Source organism: Ursus maritimus, unplaced genomic scaffold, assembly GCF_017311325.1.
Source record: "Ursus maritimus isolate PB19 unplaced genomic scaffold, ASM1731132v1 scaffold_10, whole genome shotgun sequence".
Taxonomy (NCBI): Eukaryota; Metazoa; Chordata; class Mammalia; order Carnivora; family Ursidae; genus Ursus; species Ursus maritimus.
The window spans coordinates 15,398,268-15,417,056 of NW_024423344.1; the positions used below are offsets into that span (position 1 = coordinate 15,398,268).

The 18,789-nt window shown below is 44.4% G+C and overlaps 1 protein-coding gene across 2 annotated transcripts in view; it reads right to left on the minus strand.

Moving 5' to 3' along the window:
* Positions 1 to 18,789, minus strand: part of DCLK1 (doublecortin like kinase 1) — a 332,328-nt gene that overhangs the window by 46,618 nt on the left and 266,921 nt on the right. The window contains exons 7-11 of one of the 2 annotated variants that reach the window (XM_040622036.1): positions 18,077 to 18,161; positions 15,066 to 15,174; positions 8,483 to 8,540; positions 7,872 to 7,991; positions 3,732 to 3,878 (exon numbers count right to left, since the gene is read on the minus strand). In XM_040622036.1, coding sequence (XP_040477970.1) covers positions 3,732 to 3,878; positions 7,872 to 7,991; positions 8,483 to 8,540; positions 15,066 to 15,174; positions 18,077 to 18,161 — 519 coding nt within the window. Of the gene's footprint in view, positions 1 to 3,731; positions 3,879 to 7,871; positions 7,992 to 8,482; positions 8,541 to 15,065; positions 15,175 to 18,073; positions 18,162 to 18,789 lie in introns of both variants that reach the window. The other variant, XM_040622026.1, reaches the window with a different exon arrangement.

The window sequence follows — 18,789 nt, forward strand, 5'->3', positions numbered from 1 at the left end:
AACTCGGGCTGCTACAGAGAGTTTTTCCTGCCAAGGGTGCAAGCTTGCCATCTAGTGGTGACTCCTGCAAACTGAAGGCAGTTGATCCCAGTAGGACGGTTTTGGTGGTTTTGTTCTTTAAAAAGCAAAAAGTCTGTTTTAGCTATACACTATCATCACACACACACACACACACACACACACACACACACACACACTGGTCCTGTGCATAACGTACAGCTGGGGAAACACTGCACTTCCCCCACTCAGTGGCATTTAGACTGAGGCCCATGTGAGCCCACAGTGTAATGAATGAGTTGAAGGATGGCTTGGACCTGTCATGCTGGGTCTGTCCTCTAGTCTGTGAAGAAGTGTCACTCATTCACTCACTCTTTCATCTCATCCACCCTCTCATCCCACTGGTCACTCCTCCTTATTATCATTAAGCTCCAGGCCTGACGGAGCAAAAAGAACCATGTAAAGATCATTGGCCTGATTAACTTGTGACAACAAAAACAAAAGAAAACAAACAAGACAAAAACTTAGAAATGATACAATAATAAAATTATAGGGGGAATTTGTATTGGGTCAATTCCCAGTTTTCACCCCAAATGTGGCTGGAAACATCACTGTAAATCAAATCATGTTTTCTCATTAAGAGACCTTGACCTGACAAATACCTAGACTTAAATAGATCAATATAGATCCTTGAGGCCAAGCTACAACATTTTTGTATAGTTCTATAAGAATAAAAAATAAACAATAAAAAATTCTGGAAGTTCTATATATGATACCATATAAAATGAAATCTATAGCTGAATTAGACACTTAAAAATTATACTTTGCTAGTTATAACATTCAACATTTAACTGACAAAAATCTTGTTAGCAACCCAACAATTTAGGCTTTTTCATGGTCCCTTAATAAAACAGTAATGCAAAGTGTGTAGTGAGGCCTTTTTACTTATTTGGTAAGTTTATTTATTTGGTAGTAAGAAAATGGACTGGAAATCTTTACATGAAATTTATCATAGCATTTTTCAAAAACAGTCTCCAGCTCTACATTTTGTGAGGAGATGGCAAATCCATGCACGGCTCAATGGTAAAATTTTAAAAGCAATGTCAAAAAAGATGCAAGATGATTTTTACAATATACAATTTGCTGTGAAACAGTTTTATTTTTAGGAATAATTTAATTTTTATTACAAATAAAAGGGGAATAAAAAGGAAGGAAGCTAGTAGTTCCATGTTATCTCTTTATCTTCATAAAATCCCCATAAAGGAGGCTCAAAGGAGTTAAGAAACTTGTTCAAGGTCGTAAGAGCAGCCACTGGAAGAGTGAAGCACTTGGTATTGAACTTTGGTCCATCTGACTATAAATCCTTGGGATGTGAATGTGCTTCCCATGACGATTCTCTCTTATTTCCACATAAAGGTCAATAGAATGTGAAATTAACAGAAGTCTCAAGTTCAATTAGTGATGTGGTCCTAATTCTAGTCTACTTCTATTCTTCTACCTATTTTATGCTATAATAGATTTATCCCTGTAAAGTTCACCAACCCTTTTTACTTCCCAAGAGTAAGAAATTACTATACTGGAGAAGCAGTATTACTTCAGTTCATATATATATTTTAAACCTATTACAAATGACTTCAATAGTGTATGTGTATTTCAGATTCTCACATTAGAAGAGAAAGGAAAAAAGAGTGAACCTTTTTCTTCTTGGGTAATTTGAAAAGTAAAATATGGTAGAACGAGCACAATATTTTCAAAGTGTCCCACAATTTGTAATTTTAGAAAAAGTACCCTGCTAAGTAATCACGTATGGCATTTACAGAAATAGATAACGCTCTGGTGAGAAGCCAGTGGACGATGTCACGCAAAACCAAACTGCCAAGGTTGCGGGGGAGGGGGGGACGAAACTTTAATTTTCAATCACTGAATTTCGGGGTTTAGGGAAGTTTTGAAACAAAGGCCAATTGTGAGTCTGCTCCCACGAGACGCTCCTACATAATTCAGGACACAGGAATAATGAATGCAGACAAGAGAAAATTGCTTCAGGTTACGGCGGCAGCTATGCAGAAGAGAATGTTCGGGCTACTGCGGAGATGTGGAATTTGAGGGGCAATTAAGTCAGAGCTCCATCGCTTGACCTCAGCTGCCTCCATTAGCCAGTAGCTGCAAGTTTACGAACATAATTACAGTGAACTAACAGCTTGCGTATTTATTTCTTGAATGCTGCCTATTTTTCCTACTTGAATGTCAACTCCATGAAGGCATCTGTCTCTCTCTGTTCCCTGGCACAACCTGGCACAGAGCCAGCACATAATAAATCCCCCTGATGCACAGCTTCGTGTTGTCTAGTGCTTAAAATCTTGGGCTCCGGAGGACAGAGCGAGGTTGAGATCTTAGCTCTTCCACATGTGGGTTATAATGGCTTTGCGCAGGTCTTTGAACTTCGAGGCGCTCAGTTTCCTTACCTGTGAAATGGGACAGTCATAGATCCTACCCCCCATGGCGGCTGTGAGGATCACATGAGATCAGGAGCGTAAAGCGCAGGGCAAGCGCGTGGGTGGGTCGCCATCTTAGACCTCATCAGCCCTTACTGTGCCCTAGGAGTTGGGCTGCTCAGCAGCTTCTAGACTTGGATGTTCAAATGGGTCATGTGGGGGAGCTTGTTTCAAGGAAGATCTGTACCCTGTCACCCGTCACCAGATTCTAATTTGCTAGGACTGCAGGGAGGCTCAGAAATTTGCATTTTTAACAGGCATCTGGGAGTAGTTCAGATGTAGGGAGTCTGTGGACCCCCCTTGGAGAAACACTGCTTTTGAAAGAAAATCCTCAATTCCCGGATTTCTGAAGAGATGGACAAACTAACAGTAATATATAATGCATGACTCTCGGGCCTGGGTAATGAAAGTAAAAGAAGAACTAGTGTCTTGGGGGGGGGGGTGTGTGGAGAAAATGAATAGATTTCATTAAAATGCCAGCCTGGATAGCCAGCAAAATTTATGTTACTCCCATATTCACCAGTGACAGCTCCTCATGCCCAGTCTCTGTCTCCTCAGTTCTTTCCAATACTGTCCCCTTCACAACTGGACTAAGAAAGGAGCCTCGTTTGTTTGCGTAAAGAACCCTCAGTGTTTCCCCCAGGGACACGGAGTTCATGAAAAGCAAAACAAATAGTCATAAAGGGGGACAGGGATGTCTCTGATTTTTAAAATCAGTCTTCATTATAATTATTTTTATGCTGAAGGGCTGGTGTCTTTAAAACTCATGCCTTATTGTCTTAGCTTTTAGATCATATTACTGAAAAGTAAATTTGGGAGACTAAGGGCTTCCTTTTACTCCCCGCCCCCCCCCCCCCACTGAAGTAAAAACTTTTAACATCTAAGTGCTGTAGATAAATAAACATACATGTAAATACTCCTCATGACTATTTTGGTCTAGCCCAAGGTGTTAACCGCAGCCCTAGATTTCCCAAGCTCTAGTCCCCCAACCCTGTCTCAGGTTTTTCTTTGCTAATAATTAGTCAAGTACTCCTGATGGCACATTAACCCTTATCAATGCGCTTCAAAGGTTTGTTTCCAGCTAGTTACTCAAGTCCAGCTGGAAACTAGCCTTTAAAGCATATTTCTTATCAAAAAAAAAGAAAGAAAAGATAATAGGAAGGAAAAAAAAGAAAAGAAACATCGATAATTCACTCATGAGGGCTCGGAACTCAAGACGCCTGCAGTTCGCGCTGCTCTTACCAGGAGGTTCTCCGGCTTGATGTCCCGGTGGACGATGTTCAGGCTGTGCAGGTATTTGATGGCGCTGGCCAGGTTGTACAACATCCCACTGGCGTCTCGCTCCGTGTATTTGTTGGTTGAAGTAATGGCATCGAAGAGGTCTCCTCCCTGAGAAGACAACGGCAGGTGGAGCAGCAATTAGCGCACGGTCCAATGCGGCTGCCTGGAGAGGCGACTGACACACGCTCAAGGGGACGCAGAAGCACGCAGGATCTCTGGGCTCTTAGAGCTTCCCTGCCATTTCCCTCCTCCCAAAGGCCCAGAGACTTCATCTGGTGACTTGGCTCCCCGCTGTGAAAGCCAGGGGCATTTCCTCCATGGCTCCAAGGAGTGGGGTGGGGATTCCCTGCCACCGGACAGGCAGTCATCTGCACCGCCCCAGCCAGGGAGCAGAGGCAGAGCCAGGTCTCCAGAGCAGAGGTCTGGTGACCTCCGGGTGCCCTGGTGGCATGTGTGACATGCCTCATACCAACGGCCAGCAGAAGTTCAAAGTCATAACCCCAAACCTCCCAAAAGGAGGAACAGGTAATCCTGCAGACCACACCCTTAACAAAATGTGCGGCTGCCTTATGAAGTGTCCCCCCGTCCCCCCGCAACACACACACACTCAGTTCCCTTCATTCTCTAGATTGCGCTCTCTCGGAGTGGGTGTAGCGTTTTCTTTTTCAATAATGTGCTTCTTTGTAAGGAGCACAGAAAAGGACCAGAAACTGTCATTCCAAAGATGAGAGAGAAAAGAGAGGAGGAGGGAGGAGGGTGGAGAAATTTCAAAGAAAGTTTTCTAGGACCATTATTCATCTGAACTTTTGTTTCCCTTGTTCCTTGCTAACTTATTGTTATTTGGAGAAACAGAACGATTTTAGGCTCCAATTTTAGTTCTCTTTGTTGGAAGCCCTTTCAGAAACTTGGGTCTGATTTACTCACAACGTTTGCATCATTCTTGCACACAAAGCACCAAATAGCTGAGCATGGGAGCCAACTGTGTTCGTCTGTTGCCTAACGTGGTGAGGGATTTCATTTTTGTTTCTTAAATAGCAGAAGCAAAATATAGGCCTCGGGGGCTGACGGTTTTCGAATCTCACTAGCTGGCCTGTCCTCCGTTGCCCTGCACCACCTCCGCTCGGGAGGCTCCTCCCGCGGCCCGTTCAGCCTCGGCAGTTCCCAGCCTAAACCCCTACGCGAGCGTCAAAACGAACACTCTCGCAGCGTTCCGTGTCTCTCCGAGGCAGGGCTGCCGGAGGCGGGTTTACAGGTGGTTTCCGAGCCTCTCCAGGAGGCAGCATTTGCACTGTGGTCCACAAGAACTGCACGCCGCTGCAGTGGGACGGGGGTGCGGCTGTGGATGGTGACCCCGCGATGACGTCACAGTTGTCCTAGCTGTCTCGGTAGGCTCCAGACACCCCGTGACCTCGCGCCTTCTGCAGCGCCAACACGCAGTGAGCCAGTCCTACCCGGGAGGCGTGCCCCCCGCACAGCTCGTGGGCTCCCTCTGCTGGGTAGAAGGTTCTGTGGCGCTCTCCGCGGGCGCTTCTCACGGGGCCGCACAGCCTACACTGCTTCCCGCCTCTCGACTCACAGCATCCAGCGAACGGACCCTTACCTTTCCGTGTGGGATGGTGGCCTTTTCCTTCTCCCTCAAGAAGTGGGCGTTCCTTTCCCATGGCTCCTCACGTCCGGTGCCCCCCTTCATTCCAACCTGTCTCACTGCACCCCTGCCACTAGCTAGACCCGTGAGTCACCTTTATGCTCCAGGAAGGAGATTCTTCCCCCACCACGAAAACACGCCCAAATCACCCTGCGTTCCAAACCTGTCCTCCTGAGGGCCCCTTCCTGGAAGGTCCCTTCGAGTGCCTTTGTCTTTCTAGCTCCTGCTATCAGTCAGGGTCTGGTCACAGGGCCGCCTCCTCCACGAGGCCTGCGTTCCTCTGAACACATATGCAGAGTGTATGTGCACACATCTGCAGGCAGAAGTCTACAGGCCTGTTCCTACTAATTATGGCATTTCACTCATGATTACTGTTACTTCACTGCTTTCCAGAATACAGGCCTTGTTTATCCCACAGCTGGAGGCGCTCACTGGCACACCGTCGGACTCCTGAGAAGCGTGGCCCTCGCTACATTTCTCAGGGGGAAATGTTATGGGAGCCTTTCAAGTCAAGCCTGGGGTTGGCCTTCACTTCTTGGGATGCCTCCAGACCTGGCCTCACAGCAGCCCTGGGGCAGCCTAAATTGAAGGGTATGATCTGGTAGTACAATGAAGGAGTCCCGATGCTGGACCTGCACACGCTTTCTGGTCTTGTTAGGCTCTCTTGGTCACCCAGAGGGAATTTGCAAAAGGCTGCTGAGTGAAGCGAGGACCTCCCAGTGGTAACTTAGCTATTGTCACCTAAGCACATGAGTGACAGACTAGGCTTTCCCACCACAATGTGTTCCGAATTCTAAGCCTTTGCCTCTTTCATTTCCCAGCTTTAAATTTAAGTTAGTCTTAACTCTTCAAAAATCAGCCAATAAAAGGGGGCTAATCAATTTTTAACAGCACACAGAAGGGCAACAGGAATGGTTTGAATTTGTTGCTCTCAAAATTAAAGTCATTGTAAAAATATTATCGTGGGTGCTAGAGAAAGTATATTTTACAATATTGGTAATTACCAAACTTTATTTGGCCACAGAGCACCCATATGAAAATCTTCCGAATAACTGAAATCAACCTTTCTTTGTCGAAATAACAGTTTTCTATTTTTATTGCCCTCGGCCTCAAACGTGACAATACCCTTGTGTCCTACACACAAACAAGTCCCACCCCTCCGAAAGAAAAAAATCCTAACACGAACTAGGACAAAGTAGGCTTCATCTGTAAATATAAATAACCACTACAAAAAAAAAAAAAAAAAGCCCACAGATCTAAAGTCAAGCAACTCTGAATAATAAAAGCTTAAAGGACCTTCGAATGAACATTTTTCTATATAGTAACAGATTAGTTTATTACATGCTGTCTTTGTCTTAAATCTTTACAGAAGGAAATGCCACATTCCACAGTGCTGATTCCTGCCACCAGCTGGGGCGTGTGATTCCAAACATGGTTCCCGGAGCCCCAGGCTCTCACTGCCGGGCGCACACAGTTGATGCCGAGGGTGGTGTGACTAATTTACGACACTTTACAACTAAAGTAGAAATTAGTTACACCTTCAGTTAGACTAACATAATGGAAAAAAGGCTTAAGAGAAAATAGCACTGCATGAATCCTAAGGATTAAATTTGTAAAAACTTTTAGTTCCTGAAAATTTTAAATATGGCAGTAGAGGGAACAGGCAAGTCACCCTTCCCTTAGATTCAACCATTTATCAGCATACGGCCGTGTCTATATTCTATGCTCTAATAAAATACAGATGTAATTTTATGCGACAGGATGAGGTTGTGACGTCTACTGAAAGGCAGCAGAATATTTTCTAGTGCTATTTTCCTATTACATCTGTGACTAAAAGTTTAAAGCTTTTTTTTTTTTTGATAAGAGTGGTTGATACCTTTGGATGTAGTTCACGAAAAAGTGCACAGTTTCTATAGCAATGATAACAACGATGATCGTATTGGTACCTAATACTTCTGTGTATTAGAAAGGAAGCACCTTAGTGGGGGCCCCTGGGTGGCTCAGTCAGTTAAGCGTCTGACTCTTGATTTTGGCTCGGATCATGATCTCAGGGCCATGAGATCGAGCCCCACATTGGGCACCGTGCTCAGCAGGGAATCTGCTTCTCTTCCTCTCCCTTTCTCTCTGCCCCTCCCCTCTCCTTAAAAAAAAAGTACACAGTGGGAGTCATCCCTCTTATCTTCACGGTAACACTCCTGGTAGGTACTATTATTCTTCTCATTTTACATTTGAGGAAACCGAGGTACAGAGAGGTACACCCAGGATCAGAAAGCTACATAGATCAAGGCTGGGACTTGATTTACTGCAGTATAATTCTAGTGTTAATACTCTTAACCTTTACGCGACTACACAGAAATGACAGACTAAAATTGGTGGAAGGAAATGAAGGAGGCAGCTCTATCAGATAGGAACGTGTGATGCCTTATGTGGGTTTATTCTTTTTCCAAGATACACACCTTCACTAATTCCATGACAAGATACAGTTCCGTTGGCACATCCATCTCTTCGATCAGAAGAACAATATTGGGATGCTTCACTCTTCTTAAAATAGACACCTCGTTCTGGATCATATGCTCCTGTTCAAGGGAAAAGTCGCCTTTGTCAATATGCACATCAAAACATACGAGACGCTAACGCCAATGAGTGAAAGGATACTGAGGATCAAAGGAGAGACTGTTTTGGTAAAATATAATGAGTGTATCTTAGATTCTGATACTCAGATAGCCTAGAACTGCCAAAAGATGTTGAAGGTCCTCAGCTGATGCTTGCAACCTATCAGGATAACTATAATCGCAGAGAGAAGAATGGAATGAGAATTAGATCACAAAAGTAAATGAAAGTAAACAAGCAAACAATGATAAGGAACAGAAATAACACACAATCATTCCAATTAACTTTTCTTCCAAGAACATTTATGAAGTTATATTCCAATAAATATATAACATTCTATTCCACCAAAATGCAACTCCGGGGGTGAACTTATGTTTATTTGGGAAATGATCTATGTGTTTCTACCTCCCCCACCCCCACAACACTGTATTTTCATAACAATAAGCCTTATACATACTTTGCCTCGACATTTGCTTTTCTTGATAATTTTCAGAGCGTACTCCCTAGCGGTTGACCTGCAAAGAGAAAGTTATTTGTAAAAAATAAACTTAATTTCAAATCTGTTGAGTCATTTTGTTAAGGATTAATTTCTTACCCCCTAGACCTTGTATCAAACTGGTGTAAATATTTTGTAAAAGACTTTTTCCTTTCTTCAAAGAAATATGTAGACTTTAAGGGGCTGACCAAGTGTAAAGACAACAACTATGCTAGCATAGAAACCTCTTGAGCTGTTTTTTTTTAAAGATTTTCGTTATTTATTTGTGAGAGAGAGAGGGTGCACAAGCAGGGGGAGTGGCAGAGAGAGAAGCAGACTCCCCGCTGAGCAAGGAGCCTGATAGGGACTCAATCCCAGGACCCTGGGATCATGACCTGAGCCAAAGGCAGACGCGGAACCGCCTGAGCCACCCAGGTGTCCCATCCTGAGCTGTTTAATGTTACCATACTTGTAATAAAGCCACCACTACTGGGGCGCCTGGGTGGCTCAGCCCATTAAGCGTTCTAACTCTAAAAAAAAAAAAAGAAAAAAAGAAATAAAGAAAAGCATTCTGATTCTTGATTTTGGCTCAGGTCATGATCTCAGGGTCCTGGGATGGAACCTCATGTCAGGCTCCGCTCAGTGGGGAGTCTGCTTCGGGATTCTCTCTCTCCTTCTCCCTCTGGCCCTCCCCACCGCACGCTCTCTCTCTCTCTCTCTCTCTCTCAAATAAATCAATCTTTAAAAAAACTCCAAAAAACAGGACTCTTGAGTTCTTGAGGACTGCTGCATACATGGCCCAGCCAACATTGCCCTTCCTCTGTGACGGGTGTGGGAGGGAGGATTTAGTCATACAGTTACCTTTAAATAGCTTCCTAACTTGTGTTAACATTTCTAAGATACTGTAGTGCCAAAAAGGACAGCTCGATTGTGGAAGGATGAATACTTAATAATCATAAGAAACCCGCTATTTTACAAGCATCTCCATTTCATTTCCAGTAGGAAGCCAAAACAGCTTAGCTTTTTAGCCATCGATAAAAATCAACTTTAGGGATATGAATGAATACAGTGGGAGTGGGGTTAAGAACAAAAGTTTAAAACAGTGTTTTAAAATCTTCAGTATGGAGAATCAAAGGGGGGATTTCCTAGCTACGTGTTTAGAGCAAGAGTGATTTGCCCATAAATTAAGAGGCCAGATATTAGCAGTGTGTCTCAAAGGCATTTTAAACACCCTTCACGTCATTTGCTAAAACTGCTTCTCCCGCTAGACTTCCAGGCCCCTGCGTGGCTAAATGGGAGAGTGAAGTTAGGCACATGCAAGGGGATTCCTCCCAACATAGAAGGACCACAGGGTCCCTTTAAGTAGTGTCTTCTTAAGAGGCTTCTAAAGAGTTTGTTTGAAAATTTGAAAACCCTTAATCAAGAGGAAAACTAAACACTGAAGAATTTCTGGATTCTGCTTTTCACGAATCACTAAAAAACTAAAATAAAACAAATTTGAGATTCCAATCTGTAACCCCTTTCCTATCTGGTTTAAAACGTTTCATGTGATGACAGAGAAAACTTGGCTATTGGCCTGAGTGCTGTGACAAAAGTTAGTGATCCCAGGAGGGCCCAAGGAGCTGGGATAGAGGTGACACTCCAATCTGTGTCTCCACAAAGGGGACGGATGACGGGACAGTGTTGGTGAGAAGAGAGGAGATTTCTTCGATTTGTCATTCTCCATGTTGCCATTTGATCCTCTTGTTTCCCTGGAATAAGTAACATTGTGGGGCTCAAAGCAAAGGGCTGGTGTGGGATCGTGAAGACGGAGTCCCCCCGAGACCCAGAGGGGCAAGGAGCAGACTCTCCAAGGAGCAAGTGGGTGTGTTGGCTGCCAGGACCCCAGGCAAACTAGGTTGTGTCCTGAGCCTCTAGCTGAAGGGAAAATTTGAGCAAGCCTGGCTGCAGTGGCCTCAGGGCTTACTAGGAAAAGGGACTTCATGGGTTCTATACCCAGAACCTTACATAATAGGACTCAACACTCAGATTGACCCGTGTTTTATCTCAGACAGTGAGCCTTGTAGAGGACCACCAAAATTAATGCTGCAAGTTTTCTTTCTTGATTCCTTGAGGGCAGAACTATAAAGGCATAATATAATCCTTAATTACTGGAAGTATATGTTTATAGGAACGCAGCTGAGTCTGGAAAATAAGCCTGAGAACAGGTGTTAGTACTACATGTACACCATAAGAATAAGAATTGAACTTCTTGCTTTAAGTTGGTAAGTGGAAACACTTGGCAAGAAATAAAACCTTAAGCAAAACATTTGCCTTCCTGCATACCTTAATTCCGAGGATCGCTGTGCCCATGTAATTATTCAGCGAGAGGTTACGAGCTTGGCTCTTTGGTGGCTACAGAGGTGAGTAAAAGCCGGGCATTTTAGACACAGGTAAGCAAAACCTGGTCCTTGTCCCCACGGAGTCTACTGCTTGTTGTGGTGAGAACACTTAATACAGGGATTGATGGTGAAACTATAGGCCATTTGCTTGTTTGTTCCTGAAATGACATTCTTGACCTTGCACAGAATCTCGGAGCCTTGAATGCCTGGCAAAGGCAGCAGCAGCAGGACAAATTTTGTTTGCTTTTTTCCCTCCTATATGGGAATTCAATTTGTAAGGTCCCCTTCCTATTAAGGTTGACCCAAGGTTAGAGGCTGAACTATTAAGAAAGAAATTCCCAAATTTTACAAATTTGAACTAAATCCAATTTATAATGTTTGTGCTAAAAAAAAAAAAAAAAGCAATGGTTTGGAGAAAACTGTCTTGTTTAAACTTAGGGATTCTCAGCCCAGGGCCAACCTGCTCCCCACTCTCCTCCCTCTCCCTGGGATGGGGGCAGCAGAACACTTATCGATTGGGACGCTCTGGACTAACGTGCTTTTTGTTGATGCTGTTATGGGGGGTTTGCTAGGTTTTCAAGGTACTAAAAAAATCTATGTGGAAAAGGAAAAACAGCTTCCCAGGCATTGCCATCGGAGCATTTGATGAATTTCACGGCAATCCTTCCACATTGGGTTAGGTTCTCACGCAGAGGGACTCGTCCCTCTCTGTAGCCCGGGATGAGTCCAGGGTAGGCCTGAACTCGCAGGGGCTCCAAGCACTTGGCTGAGCTGTGGAGGTGCCGGAGGATGGTGGCAGTGAGGACCCCCTGGCCCCCAACAAAGAGGGGTTGGTAAACACCACCCTTTGTTTGCTACGTAATCATAATACAGCCCATCCCAGCCTCCTCCTAAGCGGGTAATTGTGCAGAGCAGAGAACTGAGGCATCCCAGACTGTCTCCTCAGACATCTCTGGAATAGAGTTTGATTTTGAATTTGAGCGCAAGCCGGGTGCCAGGGCATCCTCAGGAAGACAAGGAGGACGAGCCCTGCCAGCCAGTGGAGAAACAGCTCAGCTTTACCCTGACTCATCCTCCAAACGGCACATCGGGAGGAAATGCCTTCAAACTACAGGTACAAGGTTCTGGAGGTTCTTGAAAACTCTGAAGGCTTTCTAGGTAGATGCAACCCGGGTTTGTGGCCCTGAAGTCTCAGCCCGTTCGGATGTTCGGATGGGTTTGAGCCCATCTACACTCACTGCTCAAGCCAGCGGTTTCCTTGAGCAGTTCCTCGGGTTTATAGGGGAGGGAGGGAGAGAGGGAATCAGGAGCAGCTAGAATTTTAATACAATTCTGCTGCATGCATTGCTAAAAAATGCAGTGCTGAAAAACTGTGCAGGTGGAGGGGAGGGCCAAGAGCCAGAGAAGACACTGTCACTGCTCCCGAGGGCGCTGCTGGTACCCTTGGCTTGTATACTAATTAGTCCCTAAAAGCCAGGAAAGCAAAGAAGAAAGGCGCCTCACTGCGAGCCCTCTACTCATGCTCTGACCCTTCGCTAGTGCTCTTCAGCCCTCTGAGTTTTCTTTGGGGCCCCAAGTAGTCTATAGAACAGCTTCGGAATAGAGCAAGTCTCAGTTCACCCCCTTCCTTTACATGTCCAAGGGGCTCCTGAGGCCGCCGGAGAAATTGCTACTGGGGAACAGGCAGAAATCGAAATGGGCCCAGCAGCCACTACCAAAGAATATGCTAGGACGGGACCATGGAAGGAAAGGCCTACACAACCCTATTATTGCGTCCATTGTAGTAGGAAGACCTTCCCTGGGACGGCATCTTCTTAAGAGAGGAGGGACAGTCTTGCTCTTGTTAAGACATATGCATCCTTCGAAATATGGCACAATGTACCCTCAAGCAGCGTGTGCCATTCACGGCATGCTTAGCTCGCTTTTATTTTCTTGGACCTCTGGAAAATATTAAAAGAATGTTTCGTGATGCCTCCAGGGAGCGAGGACACATGCCATATGTCCTCATTCAGCAGGAGCGGAATACTAAAACTTTGTGGAGCGATCTGGTGTGTAGACTCGCAAAGTTCACACTGATGAAACCCAACATGGGAACTCATGCAAAATGAACACAGCCCAAACTGGAAAGAAAGACATGAATTCTGGATGGAGACATGAGACATTTTCATTGTGGGAAGAAGACCAGTGACTGTTGGACCTACGCCGCCCTCGTGATCCCTGTGCTAGCGAGGAGAAACAGCACGTGGCGGCCACGCCAGACTCCACAGTGACGCACACTGCAGATCGCCAGATACCCCACGTAGGAAGGGCATGGTGATCTGCTAAAAATGGGATTTTCTGCTACAGTGGAAAAAAAACTTAAGAAGAGTTGAATTTACTATCAGTAAAAGTCTAAATGAAATATAAAATTATATAAACACATACACACACATTTCCATCCATTGCCTTAAGAGTGGCTTTCCTGATTTAATTTCTGTCTTTTTTTTTTTTTTTGTACAGGGACAGATGCGGTGTGTGTGTGTGTGTGTGTGTGTGTGTGTGTGTGACTTTAGATCAACTAAGTTACATTCTCCTGAGAGGCTCTTTGTTGGAGGCAACAGAATGGTCAGAAGTGTGAGTTTTGGACCCAGGCCTTCCTAAGTACCAGCTGGGCCACCCTGGGCATCTAACTTCTTAAGGTGATCTTTGTCTGCTATAAATGGAGACGATACTGATATTATGGGCTCATTATGACAATTACGTGGACTATCCTAAGGGCCTCGTATATAGTTGATGCTCAATAAACAGCGGCTGTTCCTGTTTGGGGAGGTGTGAGGCCTAGGAAAGCAAAGGAGAACTTTCTGCATTTGGCAATGAGGCCACAAATGGTCAAACTCTGGTGGCAGTGGGGTGACCGAGGGACAGAGAGGAGAAAGGGTGGCCTCACGGTAACTCCTAAGGGGTTTTTCACACTACTGTTGCCATGCCCGTCGCTCACAAAGACTGGCTGTTGTGGTGGCTTGCTGGCACTGGTGGGACTATCCTGGCCCAGCTACAATGCCGGAGGGAGCAGAGTTTGAGATTTACCGCCCGAGGGTATCTAAGGCTCTGAGACCTCAGTCAAGGAGGCATCTTCCTAAGAGTGGCAAAGGGGGCAGGGGAGCAAATCAGTGGACACCGGCCAAACTCAGGACCCTGGTGATGCCCGAGGCCCTGTCGGCTTCCAGCTCTAACGTGGCATAAATCTGTGCTTCCAAATCAAAGCTCTTGGAGAAGAACAAGTTCTGGATCTTGTGAGGCTAAAGCTTCTAGTCTGAGGCGTCCTCTCTGAGTGGTAGAGCAGAGCAAAGGAACATGATTCCCACACAGTGCCGACTGGGAGGCGCCCAGCCTCCCCGGGGGGCAGAGAAAAGTGGCAGGGGAGCCAGCAGTGAAATCTTCCTCGAGGAACGAAGTGGGTTCCCCCTGACTTTTCAACGCTCTGCTCACCAGCTCTGAGCAGGAGCTGCTGGCCGACCAGGTCCCTGTCGAGCAAGAAGCTGCTCCAGAGAGCACTGGGCTGAGGGTTTGAGGCTACCTTAATCTGGGCTGTGACTTTATTAGTTGTCACTTCATCTAGTAGCCACCGGCCACTGTCCTTGATTAGGTATCAAGATCCCAGGGATAAACCTTTTGCTCCAAGCCTCTTGGCTTGGGCCCCCAAGAGTACCAAGCTCATTCATTTTAAAACATTTTAATGTATTAAACACCATTTTTGTTGGAATCAGTACCTACTCATTTTAAACTTTTCAAGGTTATTATATTTAATTTGAGGATAGTTGGTACGTTAGAATACACTGCATACAAGAATGTTCTGACCTCTACAAAATGTCTCAGAAGAGCGTCGAAAAAAACCGTTCAATATGGTTTTTTTTAACACAATAAAAGGGCTCACCTGAAAGATCTGGCAAAGTTTTGCTGAGTACATTAAAAAGGAAAAATCAAAGTCCCTAATTTATAGATTGTCTCAGGAATCACTACATTTTTCAAATCTGTTGTTAGACGGGCTTTTCCTTCTTTAAAAAAATTTTTTTTTCTTTTTACATCTGGAGTGGAGACGTTAACCTATTCCATATGTGCCACAGACGGCAAATAAAGACACGATCTTGGAAAACATAATGCCAAATGTTTCCTTTAAAGTGCGATGCAAATGATATCCTTCTCACCTTTCTACACATTCCTTGACAACAGCAAAATTTCCATCCCCTATTGTCCTTCCGACTTTATATCGTTCTGTTATTGTGGCTGGGATCTGGAAGCCTTCCTCCGACACTTCTGAAAGAATCATTAGTACATTTTTATTGGCAGACAAGGGAACGCAGATGTGGCACCAGAGAGACATTTAGGAGGATCATCTAATAGAAGGGAACTGATTCAGAATCGATATGGCACTTTCCGTACAGTGAGGCAAGCCCTCCCCTCCCCCCGCTGACACTGTATACACTCAACAGTTTTTACCAAGACGAATGATAAACTGAAAGGAAACGTAAGACGTATGGGGTCCACTTCCACCGATGGGAGGGCCACCGACACTTTCTGTGGCCGTGGGGACTCCAGGGAGGAAGTTTCACTCTTCGTGTTTCATGCCAATTTGATCCATAGTGTTTACGGAATACCCACTGTCTATAGACAAATGACATTCCTACGTATGGCTCAGGAGCAACAATGGAGCTTACAGGGGACTCTGGGCTGCTTGACATTGTACAAGCATGAAGCATGCCTGCTGTTTGGACATTTAGCTTTACTGCATCCTGAAATGGAGATCTCCGTAAAATTCCCTACGAACTAAGCCCTGATGCCCCCCCCGCCCCGTATCAATGAGCAGATTTTAGACAAATGTTCTCACCAGCAACCTGCATAACAGATGTCGAGTTAAAATTGCAATATTTATTATGTCTGTGAACAGAACAGTTTTGTAGTTTCAATTATGTTAGTGCCACTAACACAACACATTTTCCCCCTTAAAATGCATTTTGAAATATTTTACAAATGCCTAATAATGCTTTAAATATCTAAGGCCATAAAACTAAATAAGCCACACTTAGGTCACATAAATATACTGGATAACCTTTAACATCTTTGGGGTGTAAAAAGCCTTTTATAGCTGGGCTCTAAAATTTACATGCTTTAAAGTTATAAATCCTCACTCTGCCTCAGGCAACCTGAATACAAAATGTGATGGAAACCTAGTGTGCTTTCTAAATGTGCTCCCATTCTGACCTTTAATCATAAACTGAGACTAAACATTTCTTCTCAAAATAAAATTAAAACCTTAGGTGGTGCCTAGGCTTTCTTGGTGATTTCTGTGTTCTCCATTAGCCTGCAACGCTGGGGAACGACAAATGGAAATTCACAATTATCACACATCTGCTTTAGGACCCTTATGCTGTGATCATGCTTAAGCCGCACCACTCTGGAGTCTAGGGTGGATGGAATTTCTGGAAAGGGTTGTACAAGCGCAGGACATTTGCTGCTGCTACTTTTACCCTTGGCATCTGTGTGGCCTCTTTACCTCCTTATAGGTGACATTTTAGTCTTAACCCACTAGAAGCTATCACAGTGGTCTCCGGAATAAAGGGAGAGCTTCAGCCAATTAACACGCCCTCCCTAATCCCCACCATCTCACACCCGAAGAAGCCAATAATTTCGCCTCTGTTTGAAAGTCCTAGCTGGGGGATTTTTGTCTACTCCATGGGAATTAGAGGAGATCGTTGGAGAAGTTTCAAATCTACTGCAAAGCACCCGAATTTATAAAACATCTCTCAGATGACACAGTCTTAAGGCTCTTTACTACACGGATAATAAAAATAACCACGCTTGGCTGTCAGAAGCAAGGCTGACTCCAGAAGGGAAATGGAAGGAGGCACTTCATCCTTCCTTCCGCTGGGAGCATCACTGAGGCACTCATCTGGAGCACACGCTTGGGATTTTTTTGTTTTGTATTTTTTCCTATTGATAAAATGTATCCTTTAGGCTTTTGGCTAAGAAGGCTGTGCCGAAGTCTTAGCCAAGGACCATTTCGTTTCATTAGGTAAATACAACACAGCAGAACAAAAGAGACTTCTAGATGGCTGAATTTCATACTTCTGGAAATACAAAAAAAAAAAAAAATCTGATACTGCACGGTAGTCAGGAAATAATTCATGTGCAAATCACTTATCTCACTTGACATAATAAAAGGTACTTTTTTGCAAAATTAAATCCTATCACTTCAAACAAATAAAGGATGCTGATTCTGTAACAGTGGCTTGACCATATCAGTCTTATACTTTTCTAAATACTTTCTCATAATTGATTTGAGCCTGAAAATGACCCCCAGGGAGGAAACAGGCAAATATTACAATCTTATACAATTTTATAGAAGAGGAACTAAGAATTAGAGAGCTGAAGAGGCTTATCCAAAACAGACCAGTGAGGGGTGCCTGGTGGCTCAGTCGGTTAAGTATCCAACTCTTGATTTCAGCTCAGGTCATGATCTCAGGGTCCCGAGGTCGAACCCTGTGTCAGGCTCCATACTGGGGGTAGAACCTGCTTAAGATTCCCTCCCCCTTCTCCCCCTCAACACCACCCTCCCCCTCAAAAAAAATTTGAAAAAAAAAAACCAACAATATAAAACCAAAAACAAAACAATCCAGTGAGTAAGTGAAAAAGTCAATTCCAGAATCCAGGTCATTTGACCACCTCACAGAGAAATTCTAAAATGAACTAGTTTAAGATACAAAGAATATTTTTGCAATTGCCATCAAGCAATTCTTTTCGTAAAGCTGTATTTTCATATAGTGAGTTCACTTTCGTGAAAGTACCTCTGTAGGGCTGTTAACAGTCAGTCAAGAGAGTAAGTTATCTTTAATGTACTGAAAATGAACAGAATTTGGAAAAAACAAAGGCAGCAATTACTTTCTTTTGTTTTCAAAGTAGGCAATAGCTGGCCTTCTCAGCCTCCTGATGCCCTCCAAGGATGTGACATATCTCCACATGAGGCTAATTCCCTCTTCCTGTTCCCAGAGAGTAGATATGATCCCCGGGGGAAACCATATGCAATCTTATTCCTACGAGCTGCTTTAGGTTTCTATGTCATAATGCTTGAGAAGTTACAGTTTCCTGAAGTAAATTTAGCCAAACCATCCCCTGTCCCCTGGAAGCCTTCTCCTCAGACACCACGTCCCAAGCTCACCACCTTCTCCAGGTCCATCGTTCTCATCCATTGAGCTGCAGACTTTGGTGGATGCGAGGGAAGTAGAGGAGCCTCCGTGCTGGGAGCTCTGGAAGGGAACAGAAACAGGGAATAAAGCCCTCGGTGAGAGCGCCCGTCTGCAGGGGCTATGCCCAGCCCAGAATCTTGGGGGGTAACTGCACCCATCACCAGGGAGGGTTTGGTCTTAACCCTCCAAAGAGGAGGTTCTTAGTCTATTCAATTAGATTCCCTCTCTTTCCCGCCCTATTAACCAATACTAGATGGTTTAGCTGTCAGGGTAGTCATTCTAAATTTGGATGTTCCACGACTGTTTAGTCCTTCTTCTCAAAATCAGCATCCCTTAGCTCACTGTTTAGGTTTGTCAGATGTTAAGCACCTCACCTCACTTTTCCACAGTCTATCTGCAAACAGGTCTCAAATATGGTGCCACTCTGATCTCATCCCAAATTTTTTCTATTCTTATCACGGGAAAAAAAAAATTCTCTTCAGTTTGTTTTATGGACTATCCTAAAAGAAAAACATTAAGGCTTACCACATTCTTGGAGAAGGGTTAAAGAGTGGGTTAATTCCACTTGAGCTCAAGACATAAGCACTAAGCAGGTTACCAATATGTTAAATATTACAAAATAAGTCTGAGGCAAGGACAGGAATTAAAGCCTAAGCCTGGTGATTCCCTTGTATTTTTGGTGTGTTTT